Source organism: Globicephala melas, chromosome 10, assembly GCF_963455315.2.
Source record: "Globicephala melas chromosome 10, mGloMel1.2, whole genome shotgun sequence".
Classification (NCBI taxonomy): Eukaryota; Metazoa; Chordata; class Mammalia; order Artiodactyla; family Delphinidae; genus Globicephala; species Globicephala melas.
The window spans coordinates 42,535,418-42,555,506 of NC_083323.1; the positions used below are offsets into that span (position 1 = coordinate 42,535,418).

Below are 20,089 nucleotides of genomic sequence, written 5' to 3' on the forward strand. Positions count from 1 at the left end.
TATTTAAAATACTAAAATTGATGACCATTCATTATAACTTTAACCCTAACCCTAACCCTGTAGTTATAGTTATAACTATAAAATTATAGCTATAATTTTAATGGACAGTTTTGATTATTTTAGAAGAAATGGAAATTTAGTTAATAACATCAATGAAAATGAGCAAAATTATCCTGACCGAATCCAAATCTGAGCAGATTAGATGAAATCCCTGAAACCACATATTCTTTTTTTTTTTTCTTTTTTGCAGTACGCGGGCCTCTCACTGCTGTGGCCTCTCCTGTTGCGGAGCACAGGCTCTGGACACGCAGGCTCAGCGGCCATGGCTCACAGGCCTAGCCGCTCCGCGGCACGTGGGATCTTCCTGGACCGGGGCATGAACCCGTGTCCCCTGCATCGGCAGGCGGACTCCCAACCACTGCACCACCAGGGAAGCCCCACATATTCTTTACTAAATAAAAACCTACTGAGCCAACAATGAGACTATATGTGAGCTTCCATTTTTTTTACTTCTTCTAGCCCACAAATGTTAGTGGCAAGCTTGCCTTAGCTATGTGGTAGAGTTTACCAGTTAGTTGGCGAGCAGTAAGGAAACTTATGTCAGAGTAATGATGGCAATCCATGTGATTCAGAGCCAAAATATCTGAAAAAATGTGATCTATTACTCAGGAGGCAGATCATGAGTCCATTGAACTTGAAGCTCTAAGCAGAGGTTGGAAAACAGATAATTAATAGTATTTGTAGGTTGTAATGTGGGTTCAAGAAGATATTATAAAAGTATTTAAAACACTGGCCAGTTTGGAAGCAGAAAGAGAGAATCAAGAAATGTGGGGCTTTTGAGAAATGGAAAAGGAGCTGCTTCTATATAAAAGGCTTTGAGAGACCAATGTTGTAAAACTTTCATGTGATTAAAAGCCTCAGGGCAAAGAGAAGATGAAGTATGTGATTCCAAGGAAATCCTCTTAATTGATTAAAAATTGCCTCAGCAAATGGAACAGGTTAAGACTGTACCCATTTCTCCAAAATTCATGTTTCAAGGTAACTGGCATTAAGATGAAAAAGAAAAGCGCCAGGGTGAGAAAACAAAGAAATAAAGATTTGAAAATTTCTCCAAACTATACTTTAAGCATGGGTATTGGTACTTGGAACTGACTGGAGGCATATAGCTGAAAGACCTTCAGAGTTTTGGAGAGAGGTGTATTCCCAAAGATACTGTAAACCTGTTATGAAAAAGCAATGAATGCAAGATATTTTAATGACTCTTAGACCTTAAACTTCTGTGGGCAGAAAGCAGTCTGAGAAGGCTGTGTAGCCCTCAAAGATGGCATATTTCCCAAGGCCCCCTTCAGACTGGTCCAAGGAGAATGAGGGATAAGGAAGAACATTTTTTTTTTTTTTTTTTTTTTGCGGTACGCGGGCCTCTCACTGTTGTGGCCTCTCCTCTTGCGGAGCACAGGCTCTGTACGCACAGGCTCAGCGGCCATGGCTCACTGGCCTAGCCGCTCCGCGGCATGTGGAATCCTCTCGGACCAGGGGCACGAACCCGTGTCCCCTGCATCCGCAGGCGGACTCTCTACCACTGCGCCACCAGGGAAGCCCTGGAAAGGGTTACTTTAAATGTATAAGGATAGGATAGCATTCCAAAGCCTTGATGCTATTTAATATATAACCTACAGTTTGAAGATTTCAAACTATTTTAGAAATTTTGAACTGATGAATTGATGTCAGGCAGATCACTCAAAAATTTGTAATTCAGTTGGTAATTACAAAGAAAAAGGAAGGAGATTAAAGATATGGGCTTGACAGATGAAGAGGAAACCTGGGAAATTTTAAAAAACTAAGATTTTATTTGTAACATTTAGGTTATTTTCATGCTGATAAAGTGAACCATTATTTTCCTATGTATAAAATGCAACACTTTCACCACACAGTGGTGCTATTGTTCTGGTACATTTTACATGTGATTTTGTATATAACCCCCTTTACTAAGAGCATTCTATTTTTGAAAGCCTTTTGTCAGTCATACTTATGATCTGGTTGCATAGTCACAACCCTTATGTCAGTTATATCAACTTTAATTTTCTTACCGGAAAGACAATCGCAACTTGATACATTTTGTGCATAGGAATAATTAGTTTCCATCTCTCTTCTTCTTAAACAGATGTGCTAAAAGAACAGCTATGTAAAAGAGGTGTTCGTATTTTGACTGGATTGAGAAAATACCTTCAACAATTGGACAAGGAAGGAAATGGACTTTTAGATAAGGCAGATTTCACAGGGAGATCAGCTCGGTGCTTTGTGACCACCTGGAGGGGTGGGATAGGGAGGACGGGAGGGAGGGAGACGCAAGAGGGAAGAGATATGGGAACATATGTATATGTATAACTGATTCACTTTGTTATAAAGCAGAAACTAACACACTATTGTAAAGCAATTATACTCCAATAAAGATGTAAAACAAAACAAAAAAAGTATTTCACTTAGAAGTGTCCAAAAATGTATGTACCACAGATAATTCTCTGCAGTGAATGACATAATATTCTTCAGTGGTCTTATTCACTTTTCTACTGAAATTTTAGTAGTTCATTTGTCTCCTTCTTTATGCCTCGTTATCAGTGTTAAGCCATCAGGCAAGTCCTGCTGATTTTTTAAATGTCAACATTTATCCCTCCCTCATATACTTATTAAGAGCCTAATAAGTGGGCATTGTTCTAAACTCTGAGAAGACATACTCTGTACTCTTAAGGTCTTCATAAGTAAAGGAAAGAAAAATATAAATGATTACAAAACAACATGATAAGTGTTAAATAGAGAATGCTTTCAGAACATGTGAGATAAATTGCAAGCCAGGTTAAGGAGAAGGAAGTTCATAGGATTTCTGGGAGAAGGAAGTTCATAGGATTCCTGGAGGTGGGTATGTGTCAGAGCTGAGTTTTGAAGGATGAGGAGGAATGAAGCAGACAAGAGGGTAGGAGGAGCGTGGATCCGACAATAGCTACTTCAGGAAAGGGAGAAGCTCATGTGAAGGCTTCCAGGGGAGAGGGAATGTGGCAGGTTCCAGGAATTGCCCCAGAGGTTTCACCCATACCTTTCCCTCTGCTGTGAGTAATCTTCCACCAGACCTTTGCATGGCTGAATTTTCTCATCATTCAGGTTTTCTCTGCTAAGAACACTACACTGACACCTCCATCTAAAGGAGCATCCCATCTGATCCCTGATCCTCTCCATACCATTTATCTATTTTGTTTTCTTTATACCACTTTGTAGATATTCTCTGGCTCTGCCTGCAGTAGAATGGAAGTTCCATCAGGGCAGAGACCAAGGTGCTTCTTGTTTCCTGCTCTATTTCTAATATCTCGAATAGAACCTGGCGTTTGGCAGGTGCTGAATAAATAGACGATGCATGAGTTGAAATAGATAGGTGGAAGGAAGGAAAGGAGAAGAATGGAGAGAAATAAGCCTAGCAGGGTCCATTACATTAAAGCTTTGCACGCTATGCTCAGAAGTTTGGATTTTCTCCTGAGTGTATATGAATTTGAAACATGTCTACCTCAAGGGTTTTAGATAAGGCATTCTCTTGCATTGTTCTGTTTTGCTTCAAATCGTCTTGTCACAAGATATAGTACATTTTGTGGGAGGAACACTGGAAATTGAATTTATGAGATCAAGGTTCAAGTTCTAGCCTTAACGTTTGAAATGTGTGATCTTAAATAGGCCTTTTCACTTTTCTGACAGACAGACTCTGCTGGAGCAATCCAGAGATAATAATTATAGTCAGAGTTGCTTTGAAACTCAAATGAGAAAATTACATGCTTTATCAATTGTAAACTTCTGTGCTAGTATGGTATTGCTTATCATTGCTGTGCCATACCTGTCTTGTGTTTTTTACAATGTTTAACCTTATGGCCCACCTAGTGACACACACTAGGGATTATCTAACTTCATCTCTTCCTTGCATTAATAATAATAATAATAGTAATAAAATAGCAATAGAAAATTAGAAAGATGTGGTGTCTTATACCCTGTTTTTTCTTTTCCTCTATAATATCACTGGAGACTGCCCATGCAATGAGAAGCAAAAACAAGAACATAAGAATCACCAACCTGGGTCTAATTCTGGCACTAGTTTGGGGGAAGGCAAAGTCATTCTTACTAATTTGAAATTTTAAAAAATTGGTATGCCCCCTAAATAGCCTAATTTATATAGAGATACTATCAATAAATATACCTTAGTTTTGTTTCAACTGAATTATCATTTTCCATCCTGCACCATATTTTAGAAAGAGTTATATAAATTTGTTGCAACTTTTGGTAAATTATTCAATTCTTGAAAAATGTTTCTTTTAAGCTTCTAGCATTATCTTTTAATTCTAGTATCCCTTGAGTTGGGTGAGCAAATTCATCTTCTATCCATATTACGTATGATTTTAAAGATTAAGCTCAATTTCACTCTTAAAAGCTCATTTTATAGACCTTAAAGGCTTTTCATGTACAGGGCATTACAACAGACCAAAAAAAATGTATGGGTTGTTGAGAACTGTGGGGGGGGGGGGCAGGGCATCTTAAGTTTCCTTATTAAAATTTTAATTGAAAAAATTAGAAGGAAATGGAAGAGAATATTTTGGGGGTAACCATTATTTGTCAGTCACCTTGCTAGACGTTTTATTTATATTCTCATTTAAAGCTAACAACTTGACTGAAATATTGAAAATCTATTTACCTGAGTTTAAGAAAATCTCATACTGTATTTTTGTTGTTGTTGTTAGGAACTTTATGAATAGAATATTCTATTAAATAGTGCATTTGCCAAAGAAGTAAGTGGCAATGGTGAAATGAATAAATTGGCATAAGGGATCTACTCAAAACAGCACCTTTCAGTGTAAATCATGGAATAATTGTTAGAGTCATTCAAATCTCTTATACTTTCAAGTATGAAGACTAGCAGAAGTACAGTCAGTATCCTAATGCCTTTTGGAGGCATTCCAGTAAGTGAAGTGACTTCTTACTTGTCACTGATATAATACATTAAAGATAATGAAATGGTCAAATTCAAGTGAATGGTAAGCATTTTTTATTGAAAAAAAATAAATTTAAAAAGATACATTTGGGGCTTCCCTGGTGGCGCAGTGGTTGAGAGTCCGCCTGCTGATGCAGGGGACACGGGTTCGTGCCCCGGTCCAGGAAGATCCCACACGCCGCGGAGCGGCTGGGCCCATGAGCCATGGTCGCTGAGCCTGCGCGTCTGGAGCCTGTGCTCCGCAACGGGAGAGGCCACAACAGTGAGAGGCCCGCGTACCACAAAAAAAAAAAAGATACATTTGTGATTTATTGCCACTCTTAAATATTTCTTAACTTTATGGAACTGTCCACTACAGAGTTCCTCTAAATAAGCTTTTTTAGTGCCTTTGATTGGATTTATATGTAACTTTTTGGAATTTTCTTATTAAGTCCACTACCTTGTCTAGGGCTACAACAGATGTAACAAAATGCTATTATGATGATTATTGTTGTAGCCATATATAACTTAAAGGTGTAACAGTGGTCTCTGTGTGATTATTTCCAGGATTTTGAGTCTTTGTGGCTAATTCTAAATGGTTATGGCAATGTAAGGTTGATTACAGAGAATTAAAGCATACCGTTATAGGTGAAATGAATGAATACAGAAAATCATTTGTTCAAAAGGAAACGAAGTAATCTTTCAAACGGTTACTTTCAATAGATTTTTAGGTTCTTTCTTTTAAATCTTTAATGAATTACCTTTGAAAATGTTTTAAATTCCTTTCCCTGTAATGTATTTTGGGTTTAGTAAAACACAAACACACACATACACATACAAATCTACCCAGTATAAAGCGACATAACTTATGCCTATGTTTTAGGAAAATATTGTAAAAGGAAAATAAAATCTGAAATTAAATTTCAGTTCACAAATACTAATTCCATAAATTGCTGGCTCCATATAGCTATATGTCTATATCTATTATAAAATATTTCCAAGCCTCAGTTTCTTATCTCACAGAACTGGTCTAAGGTATTACATGTAAAATTATGAGCATTATAGCTGTCCCAGTGTCAAGGCTCAATGCACATTATCTTAGGATGATGACTAAAACACGTTTGTCTACTTTTTAAATATGCATGCTAAATGTTAAAATGAAAATAAAATGATCATGTTAAATTGTAAATTAAAAACAGGAGCTCTGACTTATGTAGGAGAGAAGATATTACTTAGGTTCTGGTAGCCATTTTTAGAGCATGCTTTTGAGCAATGTAGTTTCCTTTTTCTTTTGTATATGTACCTAATATAAAATGTATATTTATCTAATACTGAAACAAAGCTATTGTGAATAAGGTAGTATGAACAATTACATCGGGTACAAATCTCCAATAGAAAATGTCAAAATCTTTATCTTTACTGGCCAAAAGACAAAATAAAAACCTTATGTTAAACAAATTCACCACATAATATTTATAAATTTGCATATATTTTTACCTTACATGTCCTAGTGATAGGCGTGAGTATCAGGAGTAGAAACTGGAGGGTTGTCTCTTTCATAAGTCTTGGTCCTGGGAATAGAGGACAAAAGTAGACTTAGTTTGCTAGGGCTACCATCACAAATACCATAGACTGGGTGACTTACATGACAGAAATTTGTTGTCTCACAATTCTGGAGGCTAGAAGTCCAAGATCAAGGTGTCATTAGGTTTGGTTTCTCCTGAGGCTGCTTTCCTTGTCTTGTAATTAACTGGCTGTCTTCTCCCTGTGTTCTCATGGGCATCCCTCAGTCTGTGTTGTCTGTGTCCTAATCTCCTCTTCTTATGAGGATACCAGTCATATTGGATTAGGGCCCACCCTAATGATTTCATTTTACCTTAATCACCTCTTTAAAGGCTCTATCTTTTTCTGTAGTCACACACTGAGGTACTGGGGGTTAGGGCTTCAACATATGAATTTTGGGGAGGATGCAATTCAGCCCATAACAGGTACCACATACCTGTGACATTATTGTGAATAAACAAACTTGATTCTAGTTTTGACTCATCTGCAAATGTAGGATGGTGCTTTTGGTCAGTTGTATGTTTCTATGGACACACTCCTCTTCTCAATAAAATATATTTTATGATCCTCAGAATTGCATTGAATTAGAGGAGTGATAAAACAACTAGCATTTCAAAAGGTAGTGTTAAATTTCAGGAAATAGAGTAACAAAACCCATTTAAGAATTATTTAACTTTCTCATTGATTTTAGTAATGGAATATTTGCAGGTTTACTTTTTGACTCAAAATACTCCTGGTCATTTGTCTTGGCCATTTATCAATTTCATGTGATTCGTAGAGCTGAAAGTTACCGGAGAGGTCTTTTACCCAACTCCTCAGTGTGCAGAAGAGGAAAGCCAGGGTAACAGAGGTTAAGTTACTTTCTCAAGGTCAGGGTGCTAGAAAGTGGTAGTGCACCTTAAGTGCAGGTTACCTAATATCTTGCTCCAATATCTTTCTCCCTGTTTTCATGATGCTTCCTTCATATACCAGTTTAGTACTTTAAACTGTCTTGTTTAGAGGTAAAAAATAACCTACTGCAGAATAGAAAATTAGGTTCTAATGATTTCACAGAAAAAAATAACACTTCTCTCTTTATTTAGGCCTTTATGAAAATGGATTTTAACAAAACAGGCAGTGTGTCTGTTATAGACATAAGAAAATGTTATTGTGCAAAGAAGCATCCTTAAGTAATTTCAGGTAATCATTACAAGTGAAAATACATTAGATTTCTAAAATGTGAGTTAATCAAAGTAATATCTTTAAATTATATTAATTCATAGCATGGACTTGAGGCCATTAAGTGAGGAAATAAATAATTATTTTTTAAACCAGAAATGTGAGAGCTTCTTTTTTTTTTTAACATGTTTATTAGAGTATAATTGCTTTACAATGGCGTGTCAGTTTCTGCTTTATAACAAAGTGAATCAGTTATACATAAACATATGTCCCCATATCTCTTCCCTCTCGCGTCTCCCTCCCACCCTCCCTATCCCACCCCTCTAGGTGGTCACAAAGCACCAAGCTGATCTCCCTGTGCTATGTGGCTGCTTCCCATTAGCAAGCTACTTTACATTTGGTAGTGTATATATGTCCATGCCACTCTCTCACTTTGTCCCAGCTTACCCTTCCCCCTCCCCGTATCCTCAAGTCCATTCTCTAGTAGGTCTGCATCTTTATTCTCCTCTTGCCCCTAGGTTCTTCTGACCATTTTCTTTTCTTTTTTTTTTTTAGAGTCCATATATCTGTGTTAGCATATGGTATTTGTTTTTCTCTTTCTGACTTACTTCACTCTGTATGACAGACTCTAGGTCCATCCACCTCACTACAAATAACTCAGTTTCGTTCCATTTTATGGCTGAGTACTATTCCATTGTATATATGTGTCACATCTTCTTTATCCATTCATCTGTTGGTGGACACGTAGGTTGTTTCCATGTCCTGGCTATTGTAAATAGAGCTGCAATGACCATTTTGGTACATGACTCTTTTTCAGTTATGGTTTTCTCAGGGTATATGCCCAGTAGTGGGATTGCTGGGACGTATGGTAGTTCTATTTTTAGTTTTTTAAGGAACCTCCATACTGTTCTCCATAGTGGCTGTATCAATTTACATTCCCACCAACAGTGCAAGAGGGTTCCCTTTTCTCCATAACCTCTCCAGCATTTATTGTTTCTAGATTTTGGGATGATGGCCATTCTGACGGGTGTGAGATGATATTTCATTTTAGTTTTGATTTGCATTTCTCTAATGATTAATGATGTTGAGCATTCTTTCATGTGTGTGTTGGCAATCTGTATATCTTCTTTGGAGAAATGTCTATTTAGGTCTTCTGCCCATTTTTGGTTTGGGTTGTTTTTTTGATATTGAGCTATATGAGCTGCTTGCAAATTTTGGAGATTAATCCTTTGTCGGTTGCTTCATTTGCAAATATTTTCTCCCATTCTGAGGGTTGTCTTTTGGTCTTGTTCATGGTTTCCTTTGCTGTGCAAAAGCTTTTAAGTTTCATTAGGTCCCATTTGTTTATTTTTGTTTTTATTTCCATTTCTCCAGGAGGTGGGTCAAAAAGAATCTCGCTGTGATTTACATCATAGAGTGTTCTGCCTATGTTTTTGGTTTTTTTCTGCTTTTTTTTTTTGTACGTGGGCCTCTCACTGTTGTGGCCTCTCCCGTTGCGGAGCACAGGCTCCGGACGTGCAGGCTCAGTGGCCATGGTTCACGGGCCCACCGCTCTGCGGCATGTGGGATCTTCCCAGACCGGGGCACGAACCTGTGTCCCCTGCATCGGCAGGCGGACTCTCAACCAGTGCGCCACCAGGGAAGCCCCTGCCTATGTTTTCCTCTAAGAGTTTGATAGTGTCTGGCCTTACATTTAGGTCTTTAATCCATTTTCAGTTTATTTTTGTGTATGGTGTTAGGGAGTGTTCTAATTTCATTATTTTCCATGTAGCTGTCCGAGCAGTTTTCACAGCATCACTTATTGAAGAGGCTGTCTTTTCCCCACTGTATATTCTTGCCTCCTTTATCAAAGATAAGGTGACCATATGTGCATGGGTTTATCTCTGGGCTTTCCATCCTGTTCCATTGATCTATATTTCTGTTTTTGTGCCAGTACCATACTGTCTTGATTACTGTAGCTTTGTAGTATAGTCGGAAGTAAGGGAGCCTGATTCCTCCACCTGCGTTTTTCTTTCTCAAGATTGCTTTGTCTATTCGGGGTCTTTTGTGTTAACATACAAAGTGTGAAATTTTCTCTTCTAGTTCTGTGAAAAATGCCAGTGGTAGTTTGATAGGGATTGCATTGAACCTGTAGATTGCTTTGGGTAGTAGAGTCATTTTCACAATGTTGATTCTTCCAATCCAAGAATATGGTATATCTCTCCATCTATTTGTATCATCTTTAATTTCTTTCATCTGTGTTGTATAATTTTCTGTATACGGGTCTTTTGTCTCCTTAGGTAGGTTTATTCCTAGATATTTTATTCTTTTTGTTGCAATGGTAAATGGGAGTGTTTTATTACTTTCACTTTTATATTTTCCTCCATTGGTGTATAGGAATGCAAGAGATTTCTGTGCTTTTTTTTTTTTTTCTTTTGCAGTATGCGGGCCTGTCACTGTTGTGGCCTCTCCCGTTGCGGAGCACAGGCTCTGGATGCGCAGGCTCAGCAGCCATGGCTCACAGGCCCAGCCGTTCCATGGCATTTGGGATCTTCCTGGACTGGGGCAAGAACCCGTGTCCCCTGCATCAGCAGGTGGACTCTCAACCACTGCGCCACCAGGGAAGCCCTGTGCATTACTTTTGTATCCTGCTACTGTACCAACTTCGTTGATTAGCTCTAGTAGTTTTCTAGTAGCATCTTTAGGATTCTCTATGTATAGTATCATGTCATCTGCAAACAGTGACAGCTTTATTTCTTCTTTTCCAATTTGGATTCCTTTTATATCTTTTTCTTCTCTGATTGCTGTGACTAAAACTTCCAAAACTATGTTGAATAATAGTGGTGAGAGTGGGCATTCCTGATCTTAGTGGAAATGCTTTCAGTTTTTCACCATTGAGGATGATGTTGGCTGTGGGTTTGTCATATATGGCCTTTATTATGTTGAGGAAAGTTCCCTCTATGCCTGCTTTCTGGAGAGTTTTTATCATAAATGGGTGTTGAATTTTGTCAAAAGCTTTCTCTGCATCTATTGAGATGATAATATGGTTTTTCTCCTTCAACTTGTTAATATGGTGTATCACGTTGATTGATTTGCAAATATTGAAGAATCCTTGCATTCCTGGGATAAACCCCACTTGATCATAATGTATGATCCTTTTAATGTGCTGTTGGATTCTGTTTACTAGTATTTTGTTGAGGATTTCTGCATCTATGTTCATAAGTGAACATAGTGGCATGTAGTTTTCTTTCTTTGTGACATCTTTTTCTGGTTTTGGTATCAGAGTGATGGTGGCCTCGTAGAATGAGTTTGAGTGTGTTCCTCCCTCTGCTATATTTTGGAAGAGTTTGAGAAGGATAGGTGTTAGCTCTTCTCTAAATGTTTGATAGAATTTGCCTGTGAAGCCATCTGGTCCTGGGCTTTTGTTTGTTGGAAGATTTTTAATCACAGTTTCAATTTCAGTGCTTGTGATTGGTCTGTTCATATTTTCTATTTCTTCTTGGTTCATTCTCCGAAGGTTGTGAATTTCTGAGAATTTGTCCATTTCTTCCAGGTTGTCCATTTTGTTGGCATAGAGTTCCTTTTAGTAATCTCTCATGATCCCTTGTATTTCTGCAGTGTCAGTTGTTACTTCTCCTTTTTCATTTCTAATTCTATTGATTTGAGTCTTCTTCCTTTTTTTCTTGATAAGTCTGGCTAATGATTTATGATTTTATCTTCTCAGAGAATCAGCTTTTAGTTTTATTGATCTTTGCTACCATTTCCTTCATTTCTTTTTCATTTATTTCTGATCTGATCTTTATGATTTCTTTCCTTCTGCTAACTTTGGACTTTTTTTGTTCTTCTTTCTCTAATTGCTTTGGGTGTAAGATTAGGTTATTTATTTGAGATGTTTCTTGTTTCTCAAGGTAGGCTTGTATAGCTATGAACTTCCCTCTTAGAACTGCTCTTGCTGCATCCCATAGGTTTTCGGTTATTGTGTTTTCATTGTCATTTGTTTCTAGGTATTTTTTGATTTACTCTTGTGATTTCTTCAGTGATCTCTTGGTTCTTAAGTAGTGTGTTGTTCAGCCTCCATGTGTTTGTATTTCCTACAGATTTTTTGCTGTAATTGATATCTAGTCACATGGCATTGTGGTCAGAAAAGATACTTGATACGATTTCAATTTTCTTCAACTTACCAAGGCTTGGTTTGTGACCCAAGATATGATCTATCCTGGAGAATGTTCCATGAGCACTTGAGAAGAATGTGTATTCTGTTGTTTTGGGATGGAATGTCCTATAAATATCAATTAAGTCCATCTTGTTTAATGTGTCATTTAAAGCTTGTGTTTCCTTATTTATTTTCATCTTGGATGATCTGTCCATTGGTGAAAGTGGGGTGTTAAAGTCTCCTACCATGATTGTGTTACTGTCGATTTCCCCTTTTATGGCTCTTAGTATTTTTCTTATATATTGAAGTGCTCCTATGTTGGGTGCATAAGTATTTACAATTGCTATTTCTTCTTCTTGGATTGATCTCTTGATCATTATGTAGTGTCCTTCTTTGTCTCTTGTAATAGTCTTTGTTTTAAAGTCTATTTTGTCTGATATGAGAATTGCTACTCCAGCTTTCTTTTGATTTCCATTTGCATGAAATATCTTTTTCCATCCCCTCATTTTCAGTCTGTATGTATCCCTAGGTCTGAAGTGGTTCTCTTGTAGACAGCATATATACGGGTCTTGTTTTTGTACCCATTCAGCCAGTCTATGCCTTTTGGTTGGAGCATTTAATCCATTTACATTTAAGGTAATTATTGATATGTATGTTCCTATGACCATTTTCTTAATTGTTTTGGGTTTGCTATTGTAGGTCTTTTCCTTCTCTTTTGTTTCCTGCCTAGAGAACTTCCTTTAGCATTTGTTGTAAAGCTGGTTTGGTGGTGCTGAATTCTCTTAGCTTTTGCTTTTCTGTAAAACATTTAATTTCTCCATCAAATCTGAATGAGATCCTTGCTGGGTAGAGTAATCTTGGTTGTAGGTTTTTCTCTTTCATCATTTTAAATATGTCCTGCCACTCCCTTCTGGCTTGCAGAGTGTCTGCTGAAAGATCAGCTGTTATCCTTATGGGGATTCCCTTACGTGTTATTTGCTGTTTTTCCCTTTCAGCTGTTAACCTTATGGGGATTCCTTTATGTGTTACTTGCTGTTTTTCCCTTGCTGCTTTTAATATTTGTTGTATTTAATTTTTGATAGTTTCATTAATATGTCTTGGCGTGTTTCTCCTTGCATTTATCCTGTATGGGATTCTCTGTTCTTCCTGGACTTGATTAACTATTTCCCTTCCCATATTAGAGAAGTTTTCAACTATAATCTCTTCAAATATTTTCTCAGTCCATTTCTTTTTCTCTTCTTCTTCTGGGACCCCTATAATTCGAATGTTGGTGCGTTTAATGTTGTCCCAGAGGTCTCTGAGACTGTCCTCAATTCTTTTCATTCTTTTTTCTTTATTCTGCTCTGCAGTAGTTATTTCCACTATTTTATCTTCCAGGTCACTTACCCGTTCTTCTGCCTCTGTTATTCTGCTATTGATCCCTTCTAGAGAATTTTTAATTTCATTTATTGTGTTTTTCATCTCTGTTTGTTTGCTCTTTAGTTCTTCTAGGTCCTTGTTAAACGTTTCTTTTATTTTCTCCATTCTATTCCAAGATTGTGGATCATCTTTACTATCATTATTCTGAATTCTTTTTCAGGTAGACTGCCTATTTCCTCTTCATTTTTTAGGTCTGGTGGGTTTTTGACTTGCTCCTTCATCTGCTGTGTGTATCTCTGTCTTCTCATTTTGCTTAACTTACTGTGTTTGGGGTCTCCTGTTTGCAGGCTGCAGGTTCGTAGTTTCTGTTGTTTTTGGTGTCTGTTCCCAGTGGCTAAGGTTGGTTCAGTGGGTTGTGTAGGCTTCCTGGTGGAGGGGACTGGTGCCTGTGTTCTGGTGGAGGAGGCTGGATTTTGTCCATCTGGTGGGCAGGTCCACGTCTGCTGGTGTGTTTTGGGGTGTCTGTGGCCTTATTATGATTTCAGGCAGCCTCTGTGCTAATGGATGGGGTTGTGTTCCTGTCTTGCTAGTTGTTTGGCATAGGGTATCCTGCACTGTAGCTTGCTGGTCGTTGAGTGGAGGTGGGTCTTGGCGTTGAGATTGAGATCTCTGGGAGATTTTCGCCGTTTGATATTACGTGAGCTGGGAGGTCTCTTGTGGACCAGTGTCCTGAACTTGGCTCTCCCACCTCAGTGGCACAGCCCTGGTGCCTAGCTGGAGCACTAAGAGCCTGTCCTCCACATGGCTCAGAATAAAAGGGAGAAAAGAAAGAAAGAAGAAGATAAAATAAAATAAAATAAAATAAATTTATTAAAATAAAAAATAAATATCAAGCAAAACAATTTTTTTAAGTAAAAAAAAAATAAAAAAACGGACAGAGAGAATCCTAGGACAAATGGTAAAAGCAAAGCTATACAGACAAAATCACACACAGAAGCATACACATACACACTCACAAAAAGAGAAAAAGGGGGAAACATATATATATCATTGCTCCCAAAGTCTACCTCCTCAATTTGCGATGATTCGTTGTCTCTTCAGGTATTCCACAGATGCAGGGCACATCAAGTTGATTGTGGAGGTTTAATCCGCTGCTCCTGAGGCTGCTGGGAGAGATTTCCCTTTCTCTTCTTTGTTCCCACAGCTCCCGGGGCTCAGCTTTAGATTTGGCCCCGCCTCTGCGTGTAGGTCGCCTGAGGGCATCTGTTCTTCGCTCAGACAGGACTGGGTTAAAGGAGCAGCTGCTTCGGGGGCTCTGGCTCCCTCAGGCTGGAGGGAGGAAGGTGTACGGATGCGGTGCGAGCCTGCTGAGGCAGAGGCCGGCGTGACGTTGCACTAGCCTGAGGCGCGCCGTGCGTTCTCCCGGGGAAGTTTTCCCTGGATCACGGGGCCCTGGCAGTGGCGAGCTGCACAGGCTCTCGGGAGGGGAGGTGTGGAGAGTGACCTATTCTCACACACAGGCTTCTTGGTGGCGGCAGCAGCGGCCTTAGCGTCTCATGCCCGTCTCTGGGGTCCGCGCTTTTAGCAGCGGCTTGTGCCCGTCTCTGGAGCTCCTTTAAGCAGCGCTCTTAATCCCCTCTCCTCGCGCACCAGGAAACAAAAGAGGCAAGAAAAAGTCTCTTGCCGCTTCGGTAGCTCCAGACTTTTTCCCGGACTCCCTCCCGGCTAGCTGTGGCGCACTAGCCCCCTTCAGGGTGTGTTCATGCAGCCAACCCCAGTCCTCTCCCTGCGATACGACCGAAGCACGAGCCTCAGCTCCCGGCCCCCACCCGCTCCGGCGGGTGAGCAGATAAGCCTCTCCGGCTGGTGAGTGCCGGTCGGCCCTGATCCTCTGTGCGGGAATCTCTCCGCTTTGCCCTCCGCACCCCTGTTGCTGTGCTCTCCTCCTCGGCTCCTAAGCTTTCCCCCTCTGCCACCCGCAGTCTCCGCCAGCGAAGGGCCTTCCTACTGTGTGGAAATCTTTCCTCCTTCACAGCTCCCTCCCACTGGTGCAGGTCCCGTTCCTATTCTTTGTCTCTGTTTTTTCTTTTGCCCTACCCAGGTACGAGGGGAGTTTCTTGCCTTTTGGGAGGTCAGAGGTCTTCTGCCAGCGTTCAATAGGTGTTCTGTAGGAGTTGTTCTACATGTAGATGTATTTCTGATGTTTTTGTTGGCAGGAAGGTGAGCTCCGCGTCTTACTCTTCCGCCATCTTGAAGGCAAACAGTAAACTTTAGTATGTTCTTTTACTATAAACGGCTGAGGCCCTTCCTGAGATACTGCAAAGTTTAATGGGAAAACTGTGGGAGTTCCAATCAGAGAGATCCATGTAATTCACTGCTTAACCATTTACTGTCTGTGTGATACTGGATGAGTTATTTAGCCCTATGAGTTCTTTCCTGTAAGTGGTCGGCCATGGAGCTCTTTCTTCTTAAACACGTTAGCAGCAACTGGAGAGCTGCTTAATTTAAAAGTTCTGAGGTCTATTATCTGTACTTATTTTTTTCTTTTATGTTTATAATTGAGATTAACTTTTATTTCCTGTTGAGGAGATAGTGATGAAATTGAGTTAGAACAGAATAGATTTAGAGGATACATAATTACATGTGCAAGTTCTCTGAATTAGTTTTACTGTAACTGCTTATGCTTCAAGATTTAAGGCAGAATAAGGAAATGGCTTTCTCTAGGGATGGAGCTATCATATAATGAACATAAATATGTCTATTAAAATTTGAAGGTACAGAAAATATCCTAATATTTCCTCCCTAAGGAAAAAGTATTTAAGCTGAGATCACTCTTTCCTTTAGCTGGCCATAATATAATCAAAGGTATTATTTAAATAGCTTATTGTTCTTTTTCTAAATTAAAAAATCAAATGAATTTTTAAAAAAGGATGAATCAGATATTTTATGTTCTCACTTTAAATAACAAACTATTCAATTTTTTTTGTTACATATGTGATTCTCAATAGCATCTTCCTATGGGTAAAATTTAATCATATTTAGTATAACCGACCAGTGGAAATAGCCTACTTAATGTCAGAGATTAAAAATAGAATGAGTTAATCAAGTAAAATTTCTTCCAGCAAAGATTTTCATAGGCCTCTGAATCCTGTGTTTGCAGTAATATTTTCTAGCTGCAGTTATGAGTAACTGCTTCATAAAGTGACTAATGCCTTTAACACATTGCATTACTGTGTTATCAGCCTATAAATCATGAAACTATTTACTTGTTTTCTTCTTTCCTCATTTCTAATGGGAATGAAACCGAGTTCTCTAAAACATTAACAAATACAAGAATATCTACAGTAGTAACTGTTATTTTGCCTATACATAAGGACACATCCTGTCAGACGCTTTTAAAAGATGCTTCAAATGTGTGTTGAAGTCCTCACCATTAAATTCTAGTTCATGCAAGAAAATGTTTAAATAAATTGCAGGGTAGTTTGACATAAGACTTCAAATTGTTGGAAAGATTTCATCAGGTGACTTAAGTATTTCTTTATTATCATCAGCCATTTCACTGAACTTTTAAGGACATTGTTTCATAGTCAGTACTATTTTACAGGACATTCCACAGAGGAAGAAATCAAAACGTCTTTTCTAGAAACACTGAAAGATGCCTGCAGTAAGTCTGATGAAGTGTCATATGGTGAATTTGAAGATCACTATGAAGGTCTAAGTATAGGGATAGTAGATGATGAAGATTTTGTTACTATCTTACATACTCCATGGGGGATCTAGTTTTTTAAAATGAGTATATCATCAGTACTAAGCATTTTAAAGGAGAGATGAATTGAATTTAAAGTATCAAACACTGGAATGTATTTTTCTAGGGCTCTCATTATTCTGTTTGTTTGTTGTTTTCTCAAAAAAGTTGAACCTGGAAAGAGAGGTATTCAGAAAGATAGATGTAAGGGTATGTGTATACTCACACACATATACGAGTGCTCGCCTGCTTATAAGTTTATAAAGATCTGTCTTTCTGATTTATTACTTATCTTGAATAAGTAATTATTCAAGTTATTTTAGTAGGTCATATTTTATTAGCCTTCATAGAAAAGTAACATCTGTATCAAACAATAGGTGAGCAGCTATACAGTAACCACGTTTCTTGTCCATTGATTTTTTTTGCTACCCATTCCCCAAAATATAATTGCCACCATTCCCAATTTGATGAACTAGACTTGGACCCAAAGCCTATGAGACTGAAATAGTTCAGCTTGCTTCAAACATCTGAAAATGTTAAATGAATTAAAGGATATGCAAAAGAAACTTTCCATGCAGTGTGATTATAGATGTTTTCTGTACATAAATATTTAGAATGGTGGAGGCTTACCCCTCAAATGCTTATTTAAACACTGACTTGTGAATTCTTGTCTTCCAAATCATGTACTATTGCTTGTTCAATAGAGCACAATGTAATTATTCTGGTGACCAGTTCTATTTGTTATTTTATTCTGTTTTTAACTGCAATTCCTATTACCTGCACAGAATTATTATTTAACTAGAAACAATACAAAATGGGAAGAGAAATATTTTCTTAGAATATTAAATAAAGAACTCAAAAAGTATGTTATCACTTGTATGGACTAAGGGATAATTTAGTAATTCTTAACCAAAATGTAAAAAGTTCATCTGTGTCCTAAAATGAACGCATGTTATCCTAAATAACACCTCTTTTTGGTATACTAAACAACTGAAACATTTTTTTCGAAATAGATCTTATTTAACAGTTAGATGTAATCATTCTTTATAAATTCTTCTATGTTCCTCACATCTCTTTGGAAATGCAGAGAGAAAGAAAAAACTTTATAGAGTTATTTTCAAGTTTATGATTTAAAATTTTATGTATTAAGATAAAACAAACTATAAAAAATAGTGTCAAGCAAAATAAGAAGTGGTTCAAAAATGAAAATACATACTGTGTAGAATATGAATTTTGGCATACAACTTCATATTTTGACAACATTATCAGAAATGTGATGTGCGTGAGCCCCATAAATTTAAAGTAGTACTTTTTCAAGATTCGAGGAGGTACTAAAACTTTCTACTGAAATATCAGAAACAAAGTATACATGGACATTTTAGTGCTATTTTCTCTAGCTAAATTCTTTATTCCTTCTTCAATTAGGTTATTGTAATTAAAACAATATGCTGGAAGATGTTTTGACAGAAATAAGTCTATAACAGTATTTCTGAGTCACATTCTTTTTCTTGGAAACATTTATCCAACTATAGTCATTTTAAACCCTACAAATTGTTTTTACATTAAAATGACTAATAACTCTGGGTGTTCAATATGCATGTAATATTTTTCGTTGGTAAATTTTTATTTAGTTCTCCTTAACAAATCTATTCTTAATATAGTTATGTCATATTTTCCTGTGAATATAATCAGAAAATGTATAGGCTGTCATATTGGAAAAAAAAAAAGGGTGGCGGGGAGATTCTTCCAGGATTTAACATATTAATATAACAGCATATTCTTCAATAAACCTCCACCCTCTGAATATAAATATTCATGTGATTATTTGCAGGAATTTTCTCTGTTTAGGAGATGTAACTTCTTGTAGTTAATTTCTTATTATTTTACACTGTTATTTCCATGTAGAGCTAGATAATCCATGTTCAATATGTTATTTGGCATAGTTTGTTAAATTATAATTCGTGGCACAATAAATCATTCTGCTTTTGCCTCACTGTCTGCATTCTTCTTTGGTATAGTAAAAATCTATTGTTTAGTATTCAATTTAATAGGAGAGCATTTAATAGAAGTTACATTTTCAAACATCCACAACATAATAATTGACTTTTGAAATTATATTAAAAATATAGTCTTCATATTCTAAAAATCTCTTGATTAGCTTTAAAATATTGTTATATGTTGTAACGATGTTACATGAAGTTTATGGTTAAGAGTATTTCATTGTTCTCTAGATCTTTAAAAGGTAGTTGTTTGTTTGTGGTATAGAATTGCTTTTCCAGTTAACCATACTGTTTATTGAATTCTATATATTGACTTTACTGTTTCTATTCTTATAAATAAAGTTTTACAGATTTTCAGGGAAAATTTATATTTAATTAGAAAAGGGATATTATTTAGGAACTTTTAGCTATATTTTAATTAGGAAAGAATATACATTTGTATGATGGAACAACTATAGTATAGATAAAAGTATATGTTCCTGTTTTAAATTTTATGGTATATGAACATAGGTACTTAATAAGCCAGTGATTCTGCACAGGGAGAGTCACTTAGGATAATTCATAATGTAGATGCAGCTGTAAAACACATCTTAGTTTATTAATTACTTTGGATTTCTAGTCAATCTAAGTTGTCAGTTACTTCAGGAGAGAATTGTATAAAGTAAGCTGTGCTTACTGCAGATTAATTAACATGCATTTGTGAGATTACAGTTTATGCTATAGTGCTTGCAAAATAAAATATGTACTGTGATAAACTGTAATCACTACTAGGTTGACCAGCAAGAAAAAAACATCTACAGTGAAAGTGCTTAAAGAAGTAGAAGGGACTGAGCCTGTATAACAGAAGCCAAGCAAGAGAAGAGAATCCAATGGGTTGACAGGGATTATTAGAAACTGATAAGAGACGAAGCTTGTGTCATTGCCTCCTACTTTTGTTTTATGGTTATACAAACTTCTAAGGACAACTTACGTATTGGATATCTTCATATAGTAAAGAATAAATACTCCATATTGGAGCCACTGTTCATTTGATCATTACTTCATTCATTCAGTCATTTACACCTATTGTGTAGCACTATCCATACAATTGCCCAAGGCAGAGGTATTCTAAATTTTTCTCACACTCTGTATATCCA

General features: G+C 37.2%; 1 protein-coding gene across 1 annotated transcript; it reads left to right on the plus strand.

Annotated features, from left to right (window-relative positions):
* Positions 1–1,128: 1,128 nt before the first annotated feature.
* Positions 1,129–16,988, plus strand: CAPS2 (calcyphosine 2). The gene is given in 7 exon segments (XM_030866948.1): positions 1,129–1,132; positions 2,162–2,282; positions 2,465–2,498; positions 5,564–5,603; positions 5,606–5,680; positions 7,640–7,738; positions 16,813–16,988. Coding segments are annotated over 7 exon segments (549 nt in total).
* The last annotated feature ends 3,101 nt before the right edge of the window (positions 16,989–20,089 follow it).